The 25,142-nt window shown below is 43.4% G+C and overlaps 1 protein-coding gene across 1 annotated transcript in view; it reads left to right on the top strand.

Annotated features, from left to right (window-relative positions):
- The window catches only part of LOC142566345 (ribonuclease H2 subunit A), a 51,763-nt gene that overhangs the window by 20,091 nt on the left and 6,530 nt on the right, over nucleotides 1-25,142 (top strand). Inside the window, exons 6-7 of the mRNA XM_075677265.1 lie at nucleotides 1,707-1,794; nucleotides 12,890-13,013. Coding sequence (XP_075533380.1) covers nucleotides 1,707-1,794; nucleotides 12,890-13,013 — 212 coding nt within the window. The remainder of the gene's footprint in view (nucleotides 1-1,706; nucleotides 1,795-12,889; nucleotides 13,014-25,142) is intronic.

Raw genomic sequence — 25,142 nt, 5'->3', positions numbered from 1 at the left:
TGTGCAAATTATGTTGCACGAGGCACGAGACACTGATCTGCGTCGAACTGGTGGGACTTCAACGGTCCGCGGCACGTACGTTTTGTTATTTTCCTATTGTGCAGTGTTTAAAGACAGTGACAGGAAGCCGAAACGAAATAGAGCTGGTGGGCAATGCTGGATGCCGCTGAAGCGGAACGTGATGTTCACATCGTGGCGTCTGTAGTAGGGAAAGGCAATGCATTTGGATTATCGCCCATTAAAAGCGTGCAGCACGCTACCAACGGCACTACACCCCACATGCTGTAAATTAAATAGGTGAAGATGCTTATTACAATAGGTTGGGTGGCGATAGCTGTGAATGAGGCTTGCGATGACCCTGTAGGAGGTTTGCTGGTATCGGAATAAAGACTGAGTGCGCTCTGGCATTTTCAGGTGAGACGGGCGGCCGAGTATTGCGGTGAAGTTGCCGATGGGGGCAACTATGTACTGTTCTCGACTGCGTGCGCCTCGCGCATTTTATTTTTTACATGGGATCTGGCAGTCGGAAAACGTATCATACAATCGCAGTTTGGCGATATACTGAACGTTGGTGCCAAAAGTAATCTTTTCCAGAAACGTATGACCGGTAAAAAATAAGCATAACCCGTGTCATTTTTTGTGTTCTCGATTGCGAATGTTGGTGCTGGGAAATCCTATGTAATGGGATCGTTTCAACAAGGTTCTACTGTAGAGTAGAACTATACTGCTATACTATACACAATAGAACTATCTACTATACTGTACAGTAGCCATAGCCTGTAATATAAGTAAATCAGTTTCAACATTGTAGAAGGAGACACTATGATCATGGCACTACAAATTGGGCAAAGACACAACATTCTCAATTGATACAAAAGCTATATGTAGAAATGCATCAGCTTGGGCACGTTTGTAGCATTTCCATTGCTGTGAATACAGCCTACAGTATCACATGTCAGGCTCTCCTTGGTAAAACAAAGTACTCTTTATGTATGCAGCAGTACAGAATAAATAAAAACACACCATGCTCAATCACTACTCACATTATTTGCAGAAATACACCCATTTAGGAGCCTTTTACATTTACAGTGCTTTCAAGAGTGTTAGCACTGCCTACAATATCAATACATCACCATGATATTTGTAGTATTTAAAGCGCAGCACACGCACTGAGAAAAGTACCAGCGTATATAGGCTATAGGGTAAAAGCACATCAAGTTGGTGGCAGCTCAGGGGCTATGGTGTCCTGCTGCTGAGCACAAGGCCACAGGTTCGATTTCTAGCCACACTGGGGATTGTTAGGTACAGTGGGGGCAAAATGCATATACTCTTGTTTACTTAGACAGGTGTGCTTTATAAACCCCAGGTGCTCGAAATTAATCCGGAGCCACCCTACTACGGCATATCTCCTAGCTGCTGTGTTGCTTTGGTATGCTAAACCCTGTGATTTGATTGATTTGCCGCATAGTCTACGTACATAAGCAAACTGCTCTACACGTCTAACTATCCGTAGCATTTAAGCATATGGAGCATATGGCATCTAAGTAAGCAATGAGCTTTTTCATATTCATGAGTAATAAGAGCTCAATTTAGAAGTTATTGCAATGCTGGAATTTTTTTTTAGGCTCAAAGAAGATAAACATAAGTTATGGCATGTTTGCAATGCTGCTGTGTGCAAAGTTTTAGTGTTTTTCTTCTCTATCCAGGTCGCTCGGGATCATGCTATTCAGTCTTGGGAGTTTCCAGAAGGCATAAGTGCGAAGGCAGAGGATTATGGCTCTGGATACCCAAATGGCAAGATAGAGCTCCACATTCTTGGATATTTTGCTTCTGCTCACCTGCAACAATTTACTTGCTTTGCATCAGAGAAACCTGTGTAGAAGAGCTTAGATAGCTTTGTTCCTAGCTACCTCCTTAATTCCTACCTGTTTACATTGCAGCCAAACATGTAGATGCACATCAGTCATTGCAGTCAAACAAGTAACAGTGTAACAGATAAACAAGGACTATGTAAACAGGCTGGTGCTTGTATTGAAGATATTGTGTAGCTTATTAATTGCATGCCACATATAAGATCAATTATTGCAGTTGGACACTGAGGGAAAAGGTTTGTTCGATTCAGAAAAAGGTGTACGGCACCACAAACGAAAATGTGCAGGGGGTGCCAGTTATGGTGTGCCGGGCTGCACCCACTTGCTGCAAGGTTCAAGGGTGAACTGCACCGTGGCGGCACTTTGCCTTGCACCCTGTTTAATTGTGCACGGGGGTACAGGGTGCACCATTGCACCTTGGGGAATCAAAGGTCTAGGTGCAGCACACTGAATAGGTGCAAAAGCTGCAGAGAAACTTGGCTGAATCGAGTAGACCTAAATATAAATTGATATGGTTAATGCTTTATGCGCATTGCCTGTTCCTTCTAGCAGACAAATTTTGTCTGGTGTCAAAACATGTCTAAAACTTTTAAGGGGATCCTGCAGTTAAGCTACCTTGGCTTTTTATGGCACCAAATTTGACCAACTTCAGTACGATTGTGTAAATTGTTGTACATATGTGAGTAGAAAAAAAATCCGAGGACCCCTAAGCACTTATGAGTTGTGAATGTGAAAGCATTAATGTCCAATTGTGAACACTGCTGAGCGGTCCTTTGAGTTTTGCGCTGCAAGTAATGTTTGCGTTAATGCTCGTTCCACCCGCCGTGTGTTGGGATAGTTGACGACGATGGTGGATTTTGCTGCCTGCCTCCTCGCTCGTTTTTCTGCGTTCTTCCACTCCCTTACTTCATCTGCAGTGTACTGGTGTGGACGGCCACGTTTTTCTACTGCCAAAGTTGTGGCTGCCACCGACGTGCTAGATGCTTCAGACTCCATAGCAGTACATGCCGCCCGAGCCAGCAAAGAGCAGCAGCCTCCGGTGCCAACGCCGCATGCCACTGACGTTTCACTACTGCCAAGGTTGCGGTTGCTGACGTTGTAGATGTTTTAGACTCCATAGCGATACGTGGTGCCTGAGCCAGCAAGCATGAGCCAGCATCTTGCGCCCTCATGCCATGGTGTTGCATCCAATAGGAAATTAGGTGCCATTTTCTTGCTGCCGTAGATGCCGCTGGCTTTTTCACTCAATGGGCAATTTGACGCTTACGCATCAATAAGTGGAAGTTACAAAATTTAGTACATTTCCAATTTCTTTCCAAAACATATAACCTATTAGATGAAAATAGGAGAAAATTTTTGTAGAGTATCAGTATGCTCACAAAAGTATATTTTTTACACGGAAACTTTTTTTTTCTCATTAAGCTTAAGAAAGTAGGTGAGGCATAATAATGATACTGAGGTACTAACCGTGAGCTGGATCAGAGATCTTTGTTCGATACTCGTTCTGTTCGGTTGCTGCAACATCACAAAGTGGGAAGTATGCAAAATTTGTTATTATGGGAGGGAGAGAGCAGCCAATCAGGGCAAGTGGTGAACTCCCAGGAAGTTTACTTGCCTCATTTGTCGTCTGCTTACAGACAATATACTATAAAATGAAACGTTTCTCGTCTTCCAATGAATAATATCCTTGTGTAAAAAATGTATTTTTCTTCTCAAGTGTTCTCAAATACTAATATATTTGAGTACTACAATTCATAAATATTACTTTCCCTGTGTGGTCCCTTGGTGGCGTCAGGCACAGCGAGGGGAAAAAAAAAATAAACAACGGGAGCTGTGACGCACATTTGAAGAAGCAACAACAAGATTCCACTGGCTCGCTGGCACCTTATCATGAGGTTGAGTTCACCGCACAACCAAGGCGCTGTTTCCAGAAACAAAAGCGACATGTTAAGCCAGTCTTGTAACGAGTGTATGCTCGCTCCAATTTCACAACCACGGTGGAAGAGAGTTGATCCGACGGTGGCGCAAGGCGTGGCCACTTAGTGTTACTTTTATGCACACCGCTGCCGCAAAGCGCAGCACCTGTTCTGGGGGTCTACTTGCTCACTCGCTTTGCAGGTGCTTCTATAGGCGCGCTCGGTAGAGGTGCTTTATTTTTATGCATATGTGCCGTTCACCTGCTTAAAACAACTCTATTGGTTGAGGGAATGTCCCTTTATATTTCTGCTGACATTCTGTGCCATAATTCGACTCGAGACCGCATGAGTGAATAATTGAGGGCTCTAGCAGCTGTCATCACAGCATATGGCTGCATTAGACTCATTTTCATATTTACGAGAAACACGGGCCATATAATTGCATACTTCCTAAAAGTGCCAAAGTGAACATGCATTCAGAGGAGTGCTAGAGCATAAGATAAGCCTCCACAGCTGCCAACATGTACAAGTCATGCATTGCTCAATCTGCAAAGTGTCAGGGCACAATTTGAGGAGTGCTATTATTGATTTCTGAATTGCGTTAAGAATGCAATAGCCTGAGAAAACTGCACTTGCTTTCCTTATTTTTATTGTAAGAGAACTGATGCCCAGCATTATAAGCAGGTCGTTTGCAGGTCGTTTATGTCATTTAAGGAAACAAGTAATTATATACTTGAATGGTAAAAAAAAAATTCAAAACAGAAAAGTTAGAAGCAACGCAGAAACACAACCAGCACTGACAGGGTGTCTACCAACCGGGAAAACCGGGAATTCTCGGGTATTTTGAGTAGTCTGGAAAAACTCGGGGAAAATTCGGGGAATTTGTGTCTCTATCAGGGAAAATTAGCTGCAATTTAATTGAAAGGGTCGAAAGTAGCGGTAATGCTAGCTTGAGTAACAGACAGGAATCGTAATGAATCGTCTTTGTCGCCCTCTTGTCGGCGGGAGGAGTTGCCAGTGCATAGTCAATGACTGACTTTCCAGATTCCCCATAATTTGGACGGCTTCGTGGTGCCACCACATACCCCATAGAGTCAATGTATCGGAATGTCTGAAATTTCGGACGCAACAACTCTTCGTCGTCTGATTTTCCAGACGTTTTGCCGTGACCGCAGGTCCGAAACGGCATTAATCAAAGCCACCACCGCTGCCATTTTCATTACCTAGCCGCCTCAAACCGATGCTCTCGCACGCAGATCCGCTGGCAGCCGTAGGTAGCGACCAATGTGGCAACGCTAGACCTAGCTGCTTCGACATTCGCTATTAAGCTTCTTGCCGTTGGGTGCCGTGTTTTTCATTGAAACAATTGACTGCTGTTAGCAATGGCACTGACTCCGATTGGCTTAGAAGCTTGGAAAGCACGGTGCGTTGCATAATGCTGGTTCCCAAAGTCAGCTTCGCCTCTGTACAGAAATCTTACTTGGTGAAGCATACGCAAAAGTATTGCAGTGAAGTATAACAAGCGTGGGAAGGGGCTATTGCCACGGGACGCAATATGTATTCCTTAATTATGCATGGGTGCATTCGGTATTTCCTTTCACAGTATGAGCACCGATATGCTTAAATTGTAAACTCTTGAATACAGCAAAAACATCTTGCAAAGAATATTTGCAAGATGTTCCAGCCACACTGCACTCCGGAGTGAGCTGCTAATCGGAAATTTCCCGTCCGATGAGGAGCTGTAATCGATCGATTCTGACTTGATATACTTGGTTGATACTCCAAGTAAGAAGAAGAAATGTTTGAGCGGTCACCGCGAGAAGAAGCACATACGTGGCCATACTGAAATCATGATTGCGTTCACGCCAGTGCCTAGAAATAGTTTGTGAACAGCAACCGAAGAGGAAACCACAACTGAAGGCAAAGAAAAAGAAAACTTACGCAACTGAAGGGAAAACCACAACCGAAGGCTAAAAAAAAAGAAAGCTTATTAGTACATACTATCGCAGCACTTCCGCCACACGGGGCTGTATCTAAGCTACCAGAAACACGATAGCGGCAGCCATAAAAGATGATAGCATTGCCTCCACGCATGCCTTGAATGTAGCAGACGATGCATGTGTCATGATGTGAGTGAGCGCCCAGAGGTGAGCAAGTTGAGTTATATGCCGCAGTAAGTGAAATCGCAACTTCAAATGACGAAGTGCCACCCCATAGAGAGTGCAGCACCTCTCAACAACGATGGTGTCGAATACGTGAAAATATCAAACATAAGATTGGTGCCTTTATGTAGAGCAAACACAATGCAAGACAGATAAGTGGCGCCATGCATGTATGGCAAAACCCTCAGATGATTAACAAATGAAAATAGAATGACGTAATAGTTCTGCGGAAACCCGCTAGGTAGAGAGAGGTAATTGATAAAGGGAAAAAGAATGGTTCTGTTTCTTGCATACAACTCCTGTAGCATTAAAGAATGCAATGGAAGCATCTATTTTTTGTCTGTATGCCTTACATATATGTAAACCATACTTCATAAAAAATGGGGCACGATCGATTAGCATTGTTCATTGCGTTCGTTTGGTTATCGGCACGCGCGATTGTCGTACTCTGCACCGACGTTTTTGGTGACGTCAAAATGATGACATGCTCATGTCAATCATATTGCAAACGAGCACATTGTCTACTAGGAGCCACACATGACAGGAGTTATGAACACAGTGGAAGAAAAGAGGTGCTCCTATGGTGCACACATGCTGAGGCGAGAGAGCGGCCACTTCGTGTGACCGGAAGTGAGCCCCGCCGCTAGGGGCAGTGCGTGTTCAAGGGGCCTTGCTCTCCGCCAATTCTGCTGCCGCTCCTATGAATCAGCGGCACAAGTGTGGACAATTTAAGACTTCAGTCAGCATTGAAAAACCCATACCTAAAGATATGCCCTTTTTCCTTATTTAGATGCCTAATTCTGAGCAGGTAGAAGGTTTCATGCCACTTAATGTCAAAATACCGTCATTTCTGACACGAAAGAGATGCTCGCTGCAACAGGGCGTGCACCAGGTGCGCTTCTTGCGAATTGTTGCTCCGTCTCGCCAGTTAAAGAGCCGTTTTGTGGTATCAGATCACTGACGCTTCCTGACTGGGTGATCGGCAGCTTAGCTGCAGGGTGTAGGGTGATGTGCGGGACCGTCTCAATGGTTCCCTTCGATGCGACTGCAGAGATGCGCCCTGATCCGCTGTCTGAGTCTTCTGTGTATATGTGTGTTGCAAGAAGTGCATAATTGTGTTTTAATATGGGCAAAAAGTGCTTCATACCCAGCGGAAATAGCAGCTACACGTCCTGCAAGGAGCCGGCATTGCTCTTTAAAGCTCCCAAAGAAGGAGCTCGCCTCACCATCGATGAAATGCTGGATAAGCTTCGCATTGGATTTTCATGTGCTGAGCACAAAGTAGATGTTGCAGCACATCTTTTCAGTTACTATGTTGCGATGAAGATGCGAAGCCTTGGCGTACAAAGAAGGTCTGACAGCAGCAAGTCGTGCAGCTTGAGAAAGCTCGCGAAGCTTGTGTGAGCTACATGTGCTGTTCCGCCAGCTGAGGGGTCAAATGTGAAAGCTCTTGATGAAAACAGATGGCCGTCGAGTGATCGAATGAAGGCACATCTTCCACGACTTCTATGCGGCTTCAAATATCCAACGGCACACGGTAACATGAAACCAAGCATCTGCAGAGCAACCGATGGCAGGATACCGTCAATACAGCCCAAGCTTGCAACATTCTTGCAACCATGTGCATCTGCTAAAGGGAACAAAGACATGCAGGCAAGGTGTCTACCAAGTTGACATTTCCAAATTCCCTGAGTGACGCAGAACTATGTTTTATGTCAAGATGGACTGAAACCATATCGCCCGATGATGGCACACTCTAATTCAAAAAATAAAAAATAAATAAAAAAAACGACCTAATCCAATTTGAATACTAAGCAGTATTGTTTATAGGGAGGGGTTAGTAAAATGCACAGCAAATAAAATGTCTTCTAAAAAATTGCAAATCGAGTCGGACATTCTCGAATACGAATAAAAAGGAGATGCATACAGAAGCAAATATTTTCAAATATGAGCTATTTCTATCAACTGATAGCAAGCTCAGTGGTATGAGGCCCGAACTTTGTCACAATTGAGATTCTCCCTCAACAGCTCATAAAATCAAGCTCAACTGTCCTGACATACTCTCAGCCCGTGCACGACATGCAGTGTTGTGTTTCACTGCTTTAAAGAGTTTATTTTAGTTTGGATGAGGGACACCTGCATCTCGGCATCAGCCAACACTTTGTTTCTTGAGCTAAAGCTCCTCCAAAACGGCAGCAGCACGCTTCCTTTCCCATTCATTCCTCAATGTGTAGGTCCTTTCTGTTATTGTCCTCCTTCTGCCACTAGTTCGCCCCACAGACCATTTGAAGCATCTTCTTGGTCAGTTGCACAGTCCACGTCCGATTTTTCGAACTCCCTAAGGGCCGCGAAAACGTCCAAAATATCGCCCAGTTTGAAAAAATAAATGCATGTCATTTACTGCTCTTAAGGGCTCAAACCGCCATAGGCACATTTGAAAATGCTCTGAAGGCATGTCAGTACACGTATTAAAACACCTGCACTTATAAAAATTGGCCAGGGGGTCACATTCTTTGAGAGAAAATTTAACCCTCAAAAGGTTAAAGGGCCCCTCTTGTAGCCTTATTGCAAATTGTATCATGCCAGCAATAGACTCTATCCAGAAATGTGCTGCAGAAGATTCGACACTTGGACAAGTTGGTACTGGTTGAACATCTTGAAGGGGCAGCACTCTCTTGTCTTTCCTGCTTTCTGTTTTTGTTGTGTTGCGCTGCCCCTTCAAGATGTTCTATCAAGAAACTAATATTTGGCAGAAATATTTAAAGAGTCCAGTAGTAACAGAAAGACTGCAGGTAGTAAATCTAATGTTGTGATTTCCCTTTTTTTTCCCTTCTCCCTATCAAATTTGTGAGCCTATGCTGAACATGCTTCACTTCTCTCCGACCTGCTCCTGTTATTTTCCCTTGGCACAGTTTAAAGGGACTGGCAACCAATTTTCATGGTACCCACTTTTTTGGTGCAATAGAAAGCTTACCGGCCAGAGCGTCTAATCATGAAGTACAACGCAGAAAACACCGTGGAACATCTTTTATCAGAATTTTTCGATCTGCAGTAAGGATGAATTCGTTCACTGGAAGCATGCTGAAAACTGTGATAGGTGAGCGCGCTAGTGATCATAGGCTGGCACTAGTGGGAGGCAGACAAGTGCAGCCGTAGGTGTGAGGAAGTATTATTTTACCAAGTCGATGTTCCTGCGATTCATGTTTTCCAAGGTGTTAAAATATTTCTGTGATAATAGCTACATGTTTTTGCGGTTTCCTGTCCAACTGCTTTGGTATTTGGCTAGTCAAAACGAAACCAAGCTCATCAAAACGAAACGATGCTTTTACACGTGATACGCAGCTTGTGTTCCTGTAGCCAAGTGTGCGCTTATGATTTTCGATGTCGTCTCACGAAGACCTGAACGAGCTGGAACAAAGGATGTTAGCTTGCATGCATGCTCAGAATTTATACCCTTACAAAGTAGCACCCGAACATCATGCTTCGATGGACGAAAGCGGCAGTGGAAGTGATGAATTCGACTTGCACAATAGGTCACTGTCCCTGCCACAAGCAGTGCGCCTGGGTAATGCCGATTGGTAAAGGCTCACTCACACTAGGCCGACCTGACACCGATTTCGATCTGCCGGCTGTTAGCGACAGCGTTTTTTCCTTCGTGTCAGCGCCTCTGTCACACTGTACCGACACCGACAATCTGCCAACGGTCGGTGGAGAGCTTGGCATCGGTACAGTGTGACAGAGGCGCCGACACGAAGGTAAAAAACACGCCCATTTACGGCACAACTCGTTGAGGGCATCTTGTGTCACAGGGAGATCATAATTCTCTGCGTACTTGCAAACTCGCGCTATACTCGCATGCATACAACAGCATGTACGCTGCCATGCATGTGGAACAACGCAAGGGCCGCTCATTAGCGTGAACTTTCTTTGCTTCCTAATACGCATAGAATGAAGCGCAAGTGTCTAATAATATACTAGCTGCAATTTTAAACAATAATTATACTGTACTTAATGACAGTCGACACACCTACAGTAAATCTCTTGACTTCATTTCGAAGTATCAAGATCTCACTGCCAGGCCTCACTACTTACTGGTTTTTCTGACTGTCTTTGTCAATTTAAAATTATATTTCCTACTTAAATTCTGAACAGCATGCTGGATTCTATCACTGTAAATCATGGTCATTTCATTTCCATCAATGTCTCACAACACATTCTGGCCAGTTGTCAGTCCCTTTAAGTGTCGACCACATGTACGCAATATTCTGGCAACGCCTTGTCGTGCTCTCGCGTCGCAGCGTGAAGCAACCACATGGACGCGACATTGCGAAAAACAGTAGGGACAGATTTATGTTGTTTTCCAAATAAATGCAATTGTGTGCACGTAAAAAAATCAATAACGTACCATGAGGCCAGTGTTTTAACCAAGGTACATCATCACCAGTGGTAATCCTTTCATGCTGCCAATGTCAAATGCTGTAGCGCCATCTGGTGAGCAAAACTCGACACACTTTCGTGTCTCTCCCTGGCTTTCGGCTCTAACAGCATCAAAGCATCAAAACAAACACTTGATCTCAATAGTAACGACAAGACAATGCCGATACTTTGTTCCCAGCTTGAGACAAGACAAAGCAATGGCTGATCTTGCTACTTATTTTTTTCTGTCACTGCAGAAAGTGAATTGCAGAGCCAATTCAGATCGAAGTGGACAAGTTGCTTCCATGTTGTTGCACAATCACACTGTCCCCGGTGGAAGTCATCGTGTGAACATTGTGGGGATGCGCGACTCTCGCGCGTCCCCTGATATGCTTTTCCCGCATGGCGCGTCTCCTGTAGTGCGGCTTCGCCGCGCACGCGGCAGTCGGAGTGGTACAGGCGCAGTGCGAGAGATGGCGCTAGTGTTGCGCTGCTGCGGGGTTACTTGGGTGCGGGAGAGACAAGGCGCTCTCTCTTGGGTTCGAGACAGCAAGCGGGACGGACGTGCCGTGCAGCAACCCTCTTTCCCGGCGGGCCGGCGCGCGGCGTGGACGTCCCGCGCGCGCGGCGACCCATGCTTCTGCGAGACTGTCTCGCGTGGCCGCCTTCGAACGTGCCACCATTCGCGTGACCGTACACGCGAACGACCAGGCGTTGGGATCCAGCATGGAGCGAACATATTCGCTCGCTATCCGGTCGCTCGGTGAGTCGGATTTCTAGATTTGTCGCGCGCCCATCGGCATGTTTTGTGGATAGCAACTCGGCTAGCAGGCATTGATCTATGAAAGGTGCAATAAATGCCCTTGTGATTGTTTGCACTGCTGTGTTGTCGTTCCTTTGTCCCAAGAGCACGGGTGTGAGAGACCCCACAACTTCAAGGCAAAAAGCAAAATTTTCTTGCTGGCCAAAAATTGATGATGCAATAAGTGACAATGTTCAATTGCTCTCCACAATGGCGAAACCTGTCGCTCATTGCCGTCGCTCAAAAATCGCATGCATGTGGTTGTGCCTTTATAGGCAACAGCGAAAGCGCAAGCTGGAAAGTTGTGAAAGTAGCATTTCTTGATGCTGTTTGCATATTCGTTATGTGTGTTCCCATTGCACATGGGAGTACAACAGGGCACTCTTATGTTGAAGTGAATGTTAAGAAGCACAAGAGTAGCGCTAAATGGCAGACGCATGGCCACACTAAACTGGAGGGTTTCCATGCCTAAACCTGGCTGTGCAGCATTTGTGTAAGCTTCCTGAGGTGTACAAATAGAGAGGAAAAGAACCTAGCATGCAGTAATCGGAAAGGCCCACATCTTTCCATTGCCTAGGCAACCTCTTTGCACGCACTCATTTCACCCTTTTGGAAGCCATTGCAGCTGCCTGTCAGTGCCTTCTAATCTCTGACATCAGTAGGATGAATCTTCAACATTGTCATTTGAAAGGTCAGGCGGTGAGAAGACTGGTTGTGCTGAGATGATGCTTGCACAAGGTTTTGCTTGAAATTTCAGCTGTCCTTGCTACACACATACGTGTATTACTGCAGTATCTGCACACCATAGTTCCATAGCTGCAGTCCTTAAACGTGGTGACAGTTTCATAAAGAAATGGCAAAGAGATGAGAGATAGCAAGTGAATAAAGTATTGAGGCTGTGGAAACATCTAAGGTTTTATAATTTTATGTTGTAGTGCATTAATAAGGTCTTCCAAATATTATGGGCATGTTTAGCACTGATGCATCACCACAAAATAAAAGTGAAGTGTAAGGGTTGCAAAAAAAAGGGGGAAAAAAGATGTCTCAACCAAACAGTCAATTTTATTAATACAGTATGCATTCGCAATAGTGTTGTCATGGCACTGCATACAGCTTCGTGAAGTATACTGCACACCAGAAATACTACTGGCACCTAGCAGAAGTGCTTGCTAACTGGCACTAATATCTTTTTTATTTTTTACCTAAATAGATATGCTATCTTATTGCCAGCTATCATGAAAGAAGGAAATAGACTAAGGTTGCACTCGGTCGTGCGGCTGTATTTTGAGAGTGATCTGCATTGGGGGCAAAGTCGGTGCATCGGCGGCTCGTAGCTTTGTGTATGCTGTATGTTCTGGACACTCAGTTTATGTTGAAGCGATAGACAGTGCAAAGGCACGAAGGTCACTTCGCCCGCTGCTGCTGCCACGTGTCCTCACACCAGTGTTTTGACAACAAGTGTCCGCAGTCATCGGGTGTGATGTGTTCATGTTTGCTGGGCACTCTCACACCATGCTTCTTAATTTAGTTAGCAAGTGCATGTTTACAAGTTTATATGGCCAATAAAAGTACTATCTTTACTTCGTATGACTGTCTGCTAATTTGCTATCGCAGTCAATGCTTCACCTTTCTGGTGAAACTGCGACTTCTTATCATAACATGAATGGGGGGGCACTCTAGAATGCGGTATGCATCACAGACTTCATGCTTTATTTCGTGCAGATCCTGTGACAAAAAAGTTCCTTTTGGAGAACATTGATACAGTATTTGGATTTCCCAGCCTCGTGCGCTTCAGTTGGTCTACAGCAGAAAAGTTGCTTGAAGACAATGCTGCTGCTGTTATGTGGTGAGTTACTGGCTCTCTTTATTTTATTATGTGCCTGACCAGCTGTATCTCATTAACTAAGCAAACAAGCAAGAAATTAACTACTTATGAAACTAAACTACATTAGTTAATTAAACTTAAAATTTAATTTAGTTTGATTTCATTTATTTATTTCCTGAACGTGCCCAAGGACAGCTCTACACCTTAGTACTGGTGAACTTGTGTTGTGCAAAGAACAGAAAACAGAATAACAAAACAGAAATCTCAAGGAACAGTAGTACAAAATGCAAGAAAAATTGGATTAATCCCCCCAATCGCCCACCTTACCCAATGCCTCATACGAGGCCTGTAAGGACATTTTAAATAAATAAAAAGGCAGAAGTCACATAATGAGCAAATAGTAGAGCTGAAGATGTCATGGTGCAAGGTATTTTGTTGTGGTACAAGACGTGTTGTAGCGTTAGAGGTGCAAGAGGAATTCATGTAGAAAATGCTGGGATTACGCAAGTTTGGGCGAGGCATGCAGAACATTACATGTGACAGCAACCGTGGACAGAAGTGGTTGTGAATTAGTTTATACAAGAATAAGTAATCACAATATTTTCACCTTATTTCTAGGGGTCTAACAAACATGTGCAGTAAATGCTCATAGGCATAAAATACATGCGTCCCAGAAATCGATCGTACATGACACGAATAAAACGTCGCTGAACAGATTAAATTTTTGCCACATTGGTGGAATTAATACAGTTCCATACAACAGAACTATACTGTAAGTTTGGGCGGGCAAAAGAAGAATTCAAGAGGACAACGCAGTTGACATTCATAAACATTTTTGTCATTCTTGATATGAGGCCTGACTTTCTGTAGGATGCATTTAGCCAGGAGTCAACCAATATTCTAAGTTGCGCGTGCAACTCGCTCTTTTTAAAGAAATGTTATCATGTGTATATTCATATAGTAAAATTTACATTTTGCAATTAAAGGAAACAACATGTGTCTTAGTTCGATTAATATGCAAAATGTTAGCACACCACTCCACAACAGAATTCACATCTTCCTGTAATAATTCACAATCCTGCTCTGATAATATTTCACGATAAAGTTTAATATCGTCAGCATATAAAAGGAGACGTAAATGATGCAAACATTCTTCAAGATTATTTACAAAGATATTGAAAAATAATTGGCCTAAGGTAGATCCTTGCGGAACACCGGAAGTTGATTCATAAGACAAAGAGTACTTAGCACCAGCATGAACATAATTTTACCGAGTGCACAGGTAGTCTTTAATAAGCTTGCACAGGCTGGCACTAGCGCCATAACTCAAGAGTTTATGGATAAAAAGGTCATGAGAAACATCATCAAATGCGTTTGACAAGTCGAAGCATTCTGTGTCTGTCTCCGGTTAGCAACAGCAGGTCCTGCAGCATCAAGAAAACGAACAAGGTATGTTTCCACAGACCTACCGTGAACAAAGCCATGCTGGTATGTACTAACCTTATGCTTAAAGAAAAACAACAGATGTGTAAACATACCTATTTCAAACACTTTTGCAAATGGAGACGAGAGACACGAGGCAATGATTTTTAATGTCACTCATGCTGCCACATTTATGAACTGGCACAACTATGGCATTCTTCCAACAAGAAGGAAAAGCACTCGTACGCAAAGCAAGACTAAGGATGTGCTTAAGGAAAGGAACAAAAATAGAAGAACAGCCTTTGACAATAAAACTTGTCATACAGTCGTAAGAGAATGCTTTGGTTTCAGCTTGCTTATGGCTTCTGCAATATCGTGTTCTGAAAAACATGAAATGTTGAAATGGTCACTTAAGCTATATTGCCAGTCAACAGAGCTAGAAGCATGCGCTGTATACAGGAAAAACGAGGAAAAATATTCAGTGTATTGGCGATATTGTTGCAATTTTTAATAATGCCACGAGATGGATGATTTATGACAGTCCACTCAGGACTATAATCTTTTACGTAAGTAAAGAAACTTTTGGGATCACATTTTATGCGCTGTTCAAGAAACTTAATGTATGCATCACTGTCTCTACGCATTACGCGTTTCACCCGGCTTCTGAAGACAGAATTTTTTGTACCACTCCAATGATTCTGCTTTCTTGAACTTCCAATGGTACCTTAGCTTTATATGAAGTAAACCACATAATTCCTTAGAAAATCTCATGGGATAGCGAGCAGGACGAAACACTTTGCAGGGAATGAAGGCTTCCAAAACACATTTTACATTATCAGTAAGGATGCTAACTGATTTGTTCATATCTGTAGCACGGTACAATTCACACCAGTTGGCATCATTCAAATAGTGGTAAACACCTACATAGTAGCTGTTTGGAAAAACAAATGAGCGAGCAGACTCGCTCAACATGTCAATTGCCTCTAGAAAAATTATGAATTCGAGCGGAACATGCCAATAATGAGCAGGAACCAAACCACTAACAGTAACAGAAAACTCAGCAACGCAGATATTAGCAGGAATCAGATCTGAAACATTGCCAGTGGCATTTGGAACTGTGTTAAACTGTGTTAATCCAAGAAATTCGATAAAGAACAACAGTGCATCACAGCTAGCGGATGATAAAAAGATGGATGTAATGCGTGAAGAATCCCAAACGATAGACGGAACATTGAAATCGCGAGCTACCAGGACATTATATTTCACATGAGTAACTTCAACTAAGTTAGTCATATGCTCAGAAAACTGCATGTTACTCAGTTAAACCTATTCCATAACTAGTAACTAACTGAGCTAACTAAACAGCCAACTAACCTAATAACTAACTCAACTAAGTACCTAACTGAGCTAACTAAACAGTCAAGTAACTCAGTAACTAACTCAACTAAGTAATTAACTAACTGAACTAATTACCTAGCTAATAATAAGCTAACTAAAGTAAATAGTTACCTAATGAAGCAAAATAATTAAGCTACACTAATAATTTACTGACTAACCAAATATAACTATAAATAGAAAGCTCAAACTAATCTAACAGAATTACCTAACTTATGAACTAGCAAACTAAAACTACAGTTAAACCTCGATATAACGAAGTCGCTAAAAACTGCAATTTGCTTTGTTATATTGAAATTTCGTTGTGTTTCAATTCGACCCTTTATGCAGGTAAGTACAGTCGCCGATAGATTTTTCTTACACGGAAAGAGGCCACAAAATTTTCGGAATTATCGAACAGTAAAAAAAAAAAATCGAATTTCAATGAGAAAACAATTCATTTTGATGAATTTGGGAGTTGGCGACGAATTATACGGTTTCATTCCGTGTCGACAACATCTTCACATCGCCGGTACAAATTAAGCGAAGCCAGCCACGCTTTTGTGCGCAATCCGCCTTAACGGCTCATTGCGTTGCCCGCGCTGGGACGACACTATCATGAAAAGCGCCGGCAGCGGAGCACGAATGCTTTGTCTGCCTTTCGCTCCGACGGATCACCGAAACTCCAGATTGCGCAACCTCCAATACTAAACGCTCGGGAAGATAGCTTACATGATGCCATCTCGGCACGCCCACTCTTTGCACACGCGGCAAATTACCTCTAAAGCAGGGTGCATGGTGCCGTATGCGCTCAGCCATACTAACAGCCATACGCAGCCATGGTCCAGACAGATACGTGTCAGAAAGTGAGACAGGCGCCAACTTATGCCCCACTATGCCTCCTCGCGCACTCTTGATCGCGTTACTGCGAACTCGCTCCCGTCCCTCACTTTTCCTTTGCTCGCACAGGAAGGCGGCACTCGAGAAACCATCATCTTTCTTGTCTCACTCACGTACACTTTCACTCACACCTAAAGCACTAAGTGCGCAGGGCGTGATAGGATCTTATCGCACTTGGAATTTACGAAACATGATGTGGCTCCACTTCAGGGATCGCTCTTGTCGCGCTGCGCGCGATTTACATGCAACAAGCAGCCGCATGTAATTCAATCCTATGACCATCTGCATCTGCGGAAATTTCTGTTAAATCTCTCGGTATTAGTTTGCGGCGGCAGTGCAATTTCGTTATATTGAAATCGCGTACAAGCACACTTCGTTATATTGAGGTTCTATTTAAATGCAGTGTTCCATGGACAAGAGGTTAGGAACAGTTAAATACTTTGTTATATCAAGAACATCGTTATATTGAAGTCTGTTATATCGAGGTTTAACTGTATATATAAATTAACAAGCCTAATTAACTAATAAAGCTAACCAACCAATTAAGCTGTCTAAACTAAATTCTCGAACTAAACTAATAATCTATGTAACTAAAACAACTAACAACGAGAGGAAAGGGAACCGAGGGGCCCGATTTTTATTAATCATATCATAAAAAGTCAGTAAAGACAACAAGGGCAACATGGGGAAAATTACTTGTACTTGCTAATTGAATTAAATGCTGAATAAATGGAAATGAAAGTGCATGAAAAAAGAGCACCTGGCCACAGAGGGGATACCAACCCACGTGTTCGCATTAGGCATGCGATGCTCTTACCAGTTGAGCTATTGCGGCGCTGTTTTCCCATCCACTTTCTGGGGTATTTATGTTTTACTACTAGAACTAACCCTGGGAGTGTTAGCCTAAGCAAGCAAATATAGCTAACTTACTAACTAAACGAAATAATCAACTAGTAAAGGCAAACTTACTGATCCAGCTAACCACATATAACTAAGTTATGTAACTGACCAACTAGAGAATGGCATAAATAGAGAGAGCTGACCAAAGCATTTTGTGCAAGGAATGCTTGTAGGAGGGATGGGGGGATCACAACGGTGCCATATATAATTTAACCCTTTGAGGGTCGATTTTTATTTATTTATTTTTTTGCCATATGCGACCGCGCAGGCTTGATCTTTTTTATTGCAGATTCCAATTCTTCTTAGGGACTTATTTCGAAAAAAATTTACCATGATTTTTTTAGGCTGACCGTAAAGTGAGAAAAAAATATTTTGCATCGGTATATATGCATTCTTGATTCATAAATAACAATAATAAAAAAGGTAATAAACTTATCAGAATTAAAACTTTGATGAATTTTTATGCACATAGTTCAGGGCTTTGAAAATCCGCACTCGAGAATATTTTGCAAGTCTCAAATGTTCCTGCTCTTACACTAATATGTACGTCCATAGTATAATCGAACTGATAGGTGTGCGCACTCAAGAAAACTGTTTGGTTGTGTGACCGCAAAAAAGCACAACGTGTGACAAACTTCTGCTAATCTTCATCTTATCACCAACCAGGTAGGGCAATTAGTTTTCGCGAGTCTCCAAAAAAGAAAAAAAAAACGGAAACGCATGCACGGCGGCATCCTTCCTATGCACACCCCTGTGAGCACTAAACGAGTAAAAAACAACCGGTCGCGTTTTGAGCGATTAGTAACGAGATAGCCATCAGTTTTGGAAGCGCAAGAAGCCGAAACCGCCCGCGAAAACAAAACCCAAACCGCCACCCACGCGCGCGTTAATGCGCGAGCAGTACTATGTAGACACATGGGAGCAAACTAGCTCTGAAACAAACCATGCAAAGAAAACCGCGAGAGGGAAAAGCACGAAAAAAATTCCCTGTATTCCCACATAGTGGCAGCACATGACAGAAAGGAAAAAATTAGGAAATTGGCGCGCTTTTTAAACGTACAGACGGCGCCGTAAATATACAGCATCGACCAATTTTGGACTGGTCCGCGGCGCCCTATATTTACATCATTGACCCTCAAAGGGTTAAGCACAAATGCATTGCACATAAAATTATTTTGCTAAAGTTCCCGATGCCTGTTCGCTCTGCAAAGATGCTGAAACAAATGTGGAAGACGCGCCTTTCCTCGTAAAGGATTTCCATGATCGTGCATCTCGGCCATCTGGCGCTGCAGCTTGATCCCCAATGATGATGATGATGATGATCCACTTTGAAACGGGGTGGAGGCAAATAGTCACCTAGCTTGCTTGAGTTGCCTAGCTATGCTATATGTGCTTTTAATTCTAGCATTTTTGCACACATCTGTCTAATCTTTTTCCTCTTCCTCAAAACTTCCCTATCCACCTTGTACCGTTACCTATGCCTATAATGGATCCAGTTGTATCAATCTCTTCCCTGCTTTTTTTTCCACCAATATTCTAAATGTCTCTTGCTTATTTTGACTGCTGACCGGTTGATGCTTCTGTCCACTTCAAATCTAAGCGCTTCTGGAAGGTTCAATTACCTATGGGTCTTGCTGGGCGAATCCCTTTGCAGTCCATTAGAATGTGCTGAGTGGCCTCTGGATTTTGCTGCAGCATACACATACCTCATCTAGTTGCAAATATTTGCTCCAGTATGTTTTTGTCCTAAGGCAACCAGCTCGAGCCTTAAAGAACAAGGCACTTCTCTTCATGTTATCGTACAGATTTTCCCTTCTCATTTGTCTTCTCATTCTTGTAAATCTCCATGGTCTTTTTTGTTTCCCTTCTTTGTATCCAATTCACTGTCTCTGTTTCTCTCACTTTCTTTCTGATGACTCCTGGTTGTCTATTTACACTTTCAATTACCCTTTATTTGGCTGCCCCTTCTACTTACACCAGTGTTTCTGGTGCCACCTTCTGTCCCTATATGGAAATTTCTGAAAAGTTTCATGACCAGAAGGAAAGTGTAGAAGGTCCCTTGTGATACCTACACAGCACAGACTGCCTACTTGCTATGTCGCTGAATGGGAAGGTTTGATGACAGTCATCACCATCCGTTCTATCATATTAGAGAAAGTGAAGTAAATGGTTTGCTTAATCAAGAAATTTGTCAGATCAAAGTTTGTTGAAGGGACACTAGAGTGGAATGTTAAGTCCGCTTTATTGTAAATTAGATTTCTGGAATACCAAAAACAGCTGTCCTACGATGACTGACAGGTAAACCTGGTAAGCTGGAAAAGGCACAAAATATAAAGTGGTGATTCGAACTAAAAATTTGCAGTATAGTAGTTACCTGTGATGTCATACATTTTTACGGCCTCTGTTTGGAACTAGTTAATAGTTTATGAATAAACAGATTATGTTGTATTCTATAAAAATCAAAGACAACTAACTAGTTCTTATATTTTTTCCTGCAGAAGAATGGTTTTAAATTTGCAAATATACTTTTAAATACAATATATCACGCTGATATACCAGCACTGCAGATTGTATGCGAAATCAAAATAGAATAACCTTGCCCTTCATTTTTTCTCCTAGTAAATCACCTTTTTTCACCATGTGAGTGAAGGTGAGATCTCTTTAAGGGTGCCTAGACGACCTATGACATTTGGCACACATTTTGAAATTTTGAAATAAACACACGTCACTACAGGGTGCCATGATAATCATCTTTGGCAAACATGGCAGCACTAGATGTCACATGCATGCCGCATAGTATTCGTAAAACAATTCTGTGCTCCTCTCCGAACTTTTCTGGTCATTTCTTCCCATACTATGATGCAAGCAGTATTGCATGCATTACGTCACCAGGGAAGAAATCTGTCAAATTGGTTCAACTACAATCAAACTTGCATAATTTACAGAAAAAAGTAACCAATTAAAATTAAGTTACTCCATTCAAAAATATAATTAGTATTTACAGTGACCAATTACAACCGTACGAAAGTAATTGAGGATATTCTGAAAAGTAATAGATTACTTCTATGTTACTTTCCTCATACCCTTTATTGACCAATACAGTAAATAAAATGAGCTGGCCTAGCTCTTTCATACATCCTCTGCTGCACTTCAGATGTTGTTTATCTTTACTAACAATTGCTTTCCAAAATTTGCTGTGGTCATTTTTCTTCGTTTTTTTGTGAAGACAGCACTTTCACTGGAGACTCGCGAGATGTATGCAATGGAGGGAAATGTGGTGTTGTAACATAACTTACATATACTTTGCACATACACTGTAATTACTCAATGCCATGATGCTCATGTCTGGGTTCCTTATGAAGCACAACACTTCATTGCTGGGGCTTGGAGAAGGTGCTCCTGGTAGGGCTAATAAAAAGCTGATAAAAGAATCGTTAGATGATTTCCTCGTATCAAGATCTGAAGTGGCCATTGCTGTCAAGCCTTAGTAGCGCTGGTTCAGTTTGTTGGCTAACATCTGGTGGAGTGTTAAGATGAGGAAACAAATACTGTGCACCTCTGTTCGCTTGTTTGAACATGCGCATTCGCAAGGCTGCTGCATGGCACACGACCATGGGTGTTTTGCTGTAGCTCCTGCCAAATTCAAGCGCTCAAAGCTGCATCGCCTGTTAAAGCTTGTCTCGTCAATGATATAACTGGATAACTGTAATTTGTTAGAGGGACCCTGAAACGCTTTTGACGATTTTCTACATACGTACTGAGTCGTTAGAGTAGGTCCTTCTGATCATTAATTGACACATCTAAGTGCTCCGCGTAAAGCGTGTAATTTATTATAAGGTTTTAAAAATGCACATCGCTGCCGATCGCAGCACACTGCTCGGCGGAATTTTAAGCCGCCCCTAACCATATGACCGAAGTCACCCATATGACGTCAGTGGGGCGAGCTATACGATTGGCTGACCAGGGCGCATGATCGATAATTTTTCCAACTTTATGGTAAACAAATGATCTTCGTAATAGTTGTAATGTTAGTTAATTTGTTTTTATAAAAAGAAAGTAACATAAAGAGAGTGCACAAGAACAATTTTTCAGTACACTTAAGCACTTCCGGCACACAGCAAGTGTCGTCTGCTTGTGTTACAACGTACTTCATTTTGACGAGAGCTCCGCGGTCAGAGTCGGTCTCAGTCTTTTCGCGAGCACTCTGATTCGACTTTGTTGCCTTGTGGACTGCAAACGTAGCGACTGGCAATATGTCAAGCTGCGACATCATGTCCCTCTGCAAGGCAGCGTACGAGCGAACTGGCTGCTGCACATCGGACTGCCGCTATCCGATCGGCGCCAGGATTTGCGCGTTTGTGGCCGTCACCTTACACCGGAAGATTACTAACGCAATAGCGTTTCGCGAGTCCGGTATCTGGGCAAACGCAAGCGCAAGAGGACAGGGTCGGGCCGCTTGACCATACACAGTAGCAGCAACGAAGTGTATTCTTCTTTGCTGCTGGTGTGTGTTTTTCGCAGGAGTGTAATCATCAACGCGTTGATTTTATAAATGTTTAAAATATTTAACACTTGGTTAGAGCAATATTAGCGCTTTGTTTGGCTGGTTAAGCGCTGCACCAACAAGTTTCTGGACCGTGCGACCGATCAGGCCGCTCACGTACGTCTACGCTAAAGTTCCTTCATCAGCTTGAGTTTATGCCTCCAGCCATTCGCTGAAATGACTTGCCTGTGGTTACTGGATTACCTGACACGTTCGGCGCTACGACAGAATGCTCGCAATGCACGCTACTTCGATAGCTGTCGCTTGGGGTCGACGGCCAAGCGGCTAGCGGAGAGGTCTTGCGCGGGCGGGGGCGGGCTCCAAAACAACCGGAAGTGGATGATGTGATGTCGCATCGTGATGCAGAACCAGTGAAGGCGGAGCTTAGCCCCGCTCGCTCGGCGAACGAGTTGAGGAGGAAAAGCATGGCTAGGGAGGAGGGTAACTTCTAATCGCTTGTAGCTCCATTAATACGTAACGCTTCACTTAAATTCTGGTGTGAATGTTGTACTTAAGCTGTACCCTACACGTCTACAAAATTTGTCCGAACCGTTTCAGGGGCCCTTTAATATACAGTGAGTGTTACAGAGCAAAAAAGTAGTCTATCAATTACAAAAGCACAAAAAAAAGTAATTGATTACAAGTAATTTTTTACTAGTAATTTTGTACATACAAATGTGTACAATAGACAAGAGTGCAACATGCTTTTCGGTACTTATGTGGTACCGAAGGGTCTCCTCGAGAAGTATGCGTAGAGAGTACTTGTGGGGATGGTAGTAACAGCAAGTGGGAAACCGGGTAGTCATTCACTGAATACATGTAATTTAGCTATTATGGTATCATTTTGAAGAATTATTGCAGCTGTATGTTCGTTGTAGGCTGGTGCATAGCTGCAATTGTAAAACAAATTTTTTAGCCCAGAGTAGTTTTGGGGCCCTTTAAAGACTACTTTGCCAGTCTCAGCCAACTTACTGCGGTCCCTTAGTGTCTCACGGTATGGCCATATTACTACAGGAAGATTACTTGCTTTTCTTTCCAAAATGTGTATATAACATAAATTTCAGTCACTTCACAAATGAACAAAGTGGCTTGCATCAGATGAAAATTTATTTGTGCCTTATTCAGGAAAAAAGAACATTGTAAATGAGTCCAATTTTGTTTGCTAAAGTTGAAGTGCATACTCTATCCATGTTGTATATGATAAATCATCTACATTTGATGCACAATTCAATTTCAGTCCAAATTTTCTTTCCTTGACTTTCTTTAGTGGATGCATGGTTCAACCCCATTGTATGAGCATTATGTCTAGGTGTAATAGAGCTCAAGTTCAGACCCTTTCCCATGATTAAGCTATACCAACAAACTTATGTTCAGACCCTTCTGTTGTGATATACATATTGGATTAGCATACCATAATTGCACAGAACATTTTTGTCATGTCTGACGGAAGGACAGTGCAACGATGGAGCGAAAACAATTCGGCTTTATTGAGCCATCAACCTAACAACGGCGGGCGAACTGCCCGCTTCTATGTTACAGGAATGAAAGCGCGCACCAGCTTGAATGCCGGCCCTTTTAAGCACAACCACAGAGTGATAATGTTTGCGCCGCTGCCACGGCGCATGCCTAGCTGTGACGCCTTGTCACCTAGGCGCGCGACATATCATCTCCCCCTCACTTGTTTACTGTCTCATAGTAGGATTAGGTGCCGTAGCTGTCGGTAGGTCTGCGCTGATGTAGTGGGTAGCAGCAACCCTGTTCGGCGGCTTCCCTGAGTGTCGACGGCTGTTCCACAGGCTCGGTGGTGCTGCTAGCGCTCGTGCCAGCCATGACGTGGTCTTCATCGTGGAAGTCGGTGGCTGTGATCACCGTGTTGTCAGAGTCTGGAGCACGTACGATGTAGTTACGGTGACGCACCCACTCACACACACCCCGGGGGGTCACAACACTAACACGATACGACACTGGACTGGTGCGGGCAAGAACGGTAGCACTGAACCACCTTGGTCCTCAACAAAAATTGCAGACACACATGAAGTCTCCTTTGCTAAACGTAGTCGCACGATGCCTGAGGCGACTGGGGTCCTGAAACTGTTTATGGGCGACCCGCTCCTCAACGGAGGGCCTGACGAGGTCTAGCCTAGTCCTGAGGCGCCTCCCCAACAGCAAAAGAGAGGGTAGTAGTAGTCCTCTGCAGTAGTCGCTTGCGTAGTGTTGCGGTACGACAGGAGGAAGTCTGCGAGCTCTGACGGTGATGTGGGACCGCTGGACTTCCGAAGTGCACCCTTCAGCGGTTCCTACTCACTGCAGGTACTCCTGGAAATCTGCAGAAGTGAGCTGAGAGCGGTTGTCGGACACTAAAGTCTCGGGAAATCTGAATCTGCAAAACAGTTCATGTAGGCATGAAATGGTTGCTTCAGTGGTGGTTGTCTGGATTGGAAACACTTCTGGCCATTTTAAATGTGCATCAACTACCGCAATATACGTCACTCCGTTTATCGGGCCAGCAAAATCGACAAGCAACCGTTGCCAAGGGTGCGTAGGCCATGCCCAAGTATGCAAGGGCGCTTTAAGTGGCAGACTGCGATTAGATGCGCAAGCGGTACAAGACGCAGTGAAATGCTATATGTCACTATCGATAGGCCACCAAACGTAGCTCCTTGCTAGTTGTTTGGTGCGAACAACACCTGGATGACCTTGGTGCAACTTGTCCAAAATGAACATGTGGAATTTTTCAGGAACAAGTACTTGCATTCCCAATATAATGCACCCTCGATGTATGGACAGTTCTAGCCTTCTGTGAAAGAACGGTTTGATTTCATCCGGGACACTAAGCGGCCAGCCTGACAAGATATGATGGGTCACAGTACGCAAAGTAGCATCACGTAAAGTTTCAGGAGCAATATCATTGCTGTTGATTGGCATAGTGTCAAAGCGTAGGTCATAAAAAGATTCTTCCTGCTCTTCGACCGTCGGCTGTGTTATTGGCAGCCTAGACAAGCAATCTGTGT

Source organism: Dermacentor variabilis, unplaced genomic scaffold (genome assembly GCF_050947875.1).
Source record: "Dermacentor variabilis isolate Ectoservices unplaced genomic scaffold, ASM5094787v1 scaffold_12, whole genome shotgun sequence".
NCBI classification, from domain to species: Eukaryota; Metazoa; Arthropoda; class Arachnida; order Ixodida; family Ixodidae; genus Dermacentor; species Dermacentor variabilis.
This window is presented reverse-complemented; position numbering and strand designations above follow the sequence as displayed.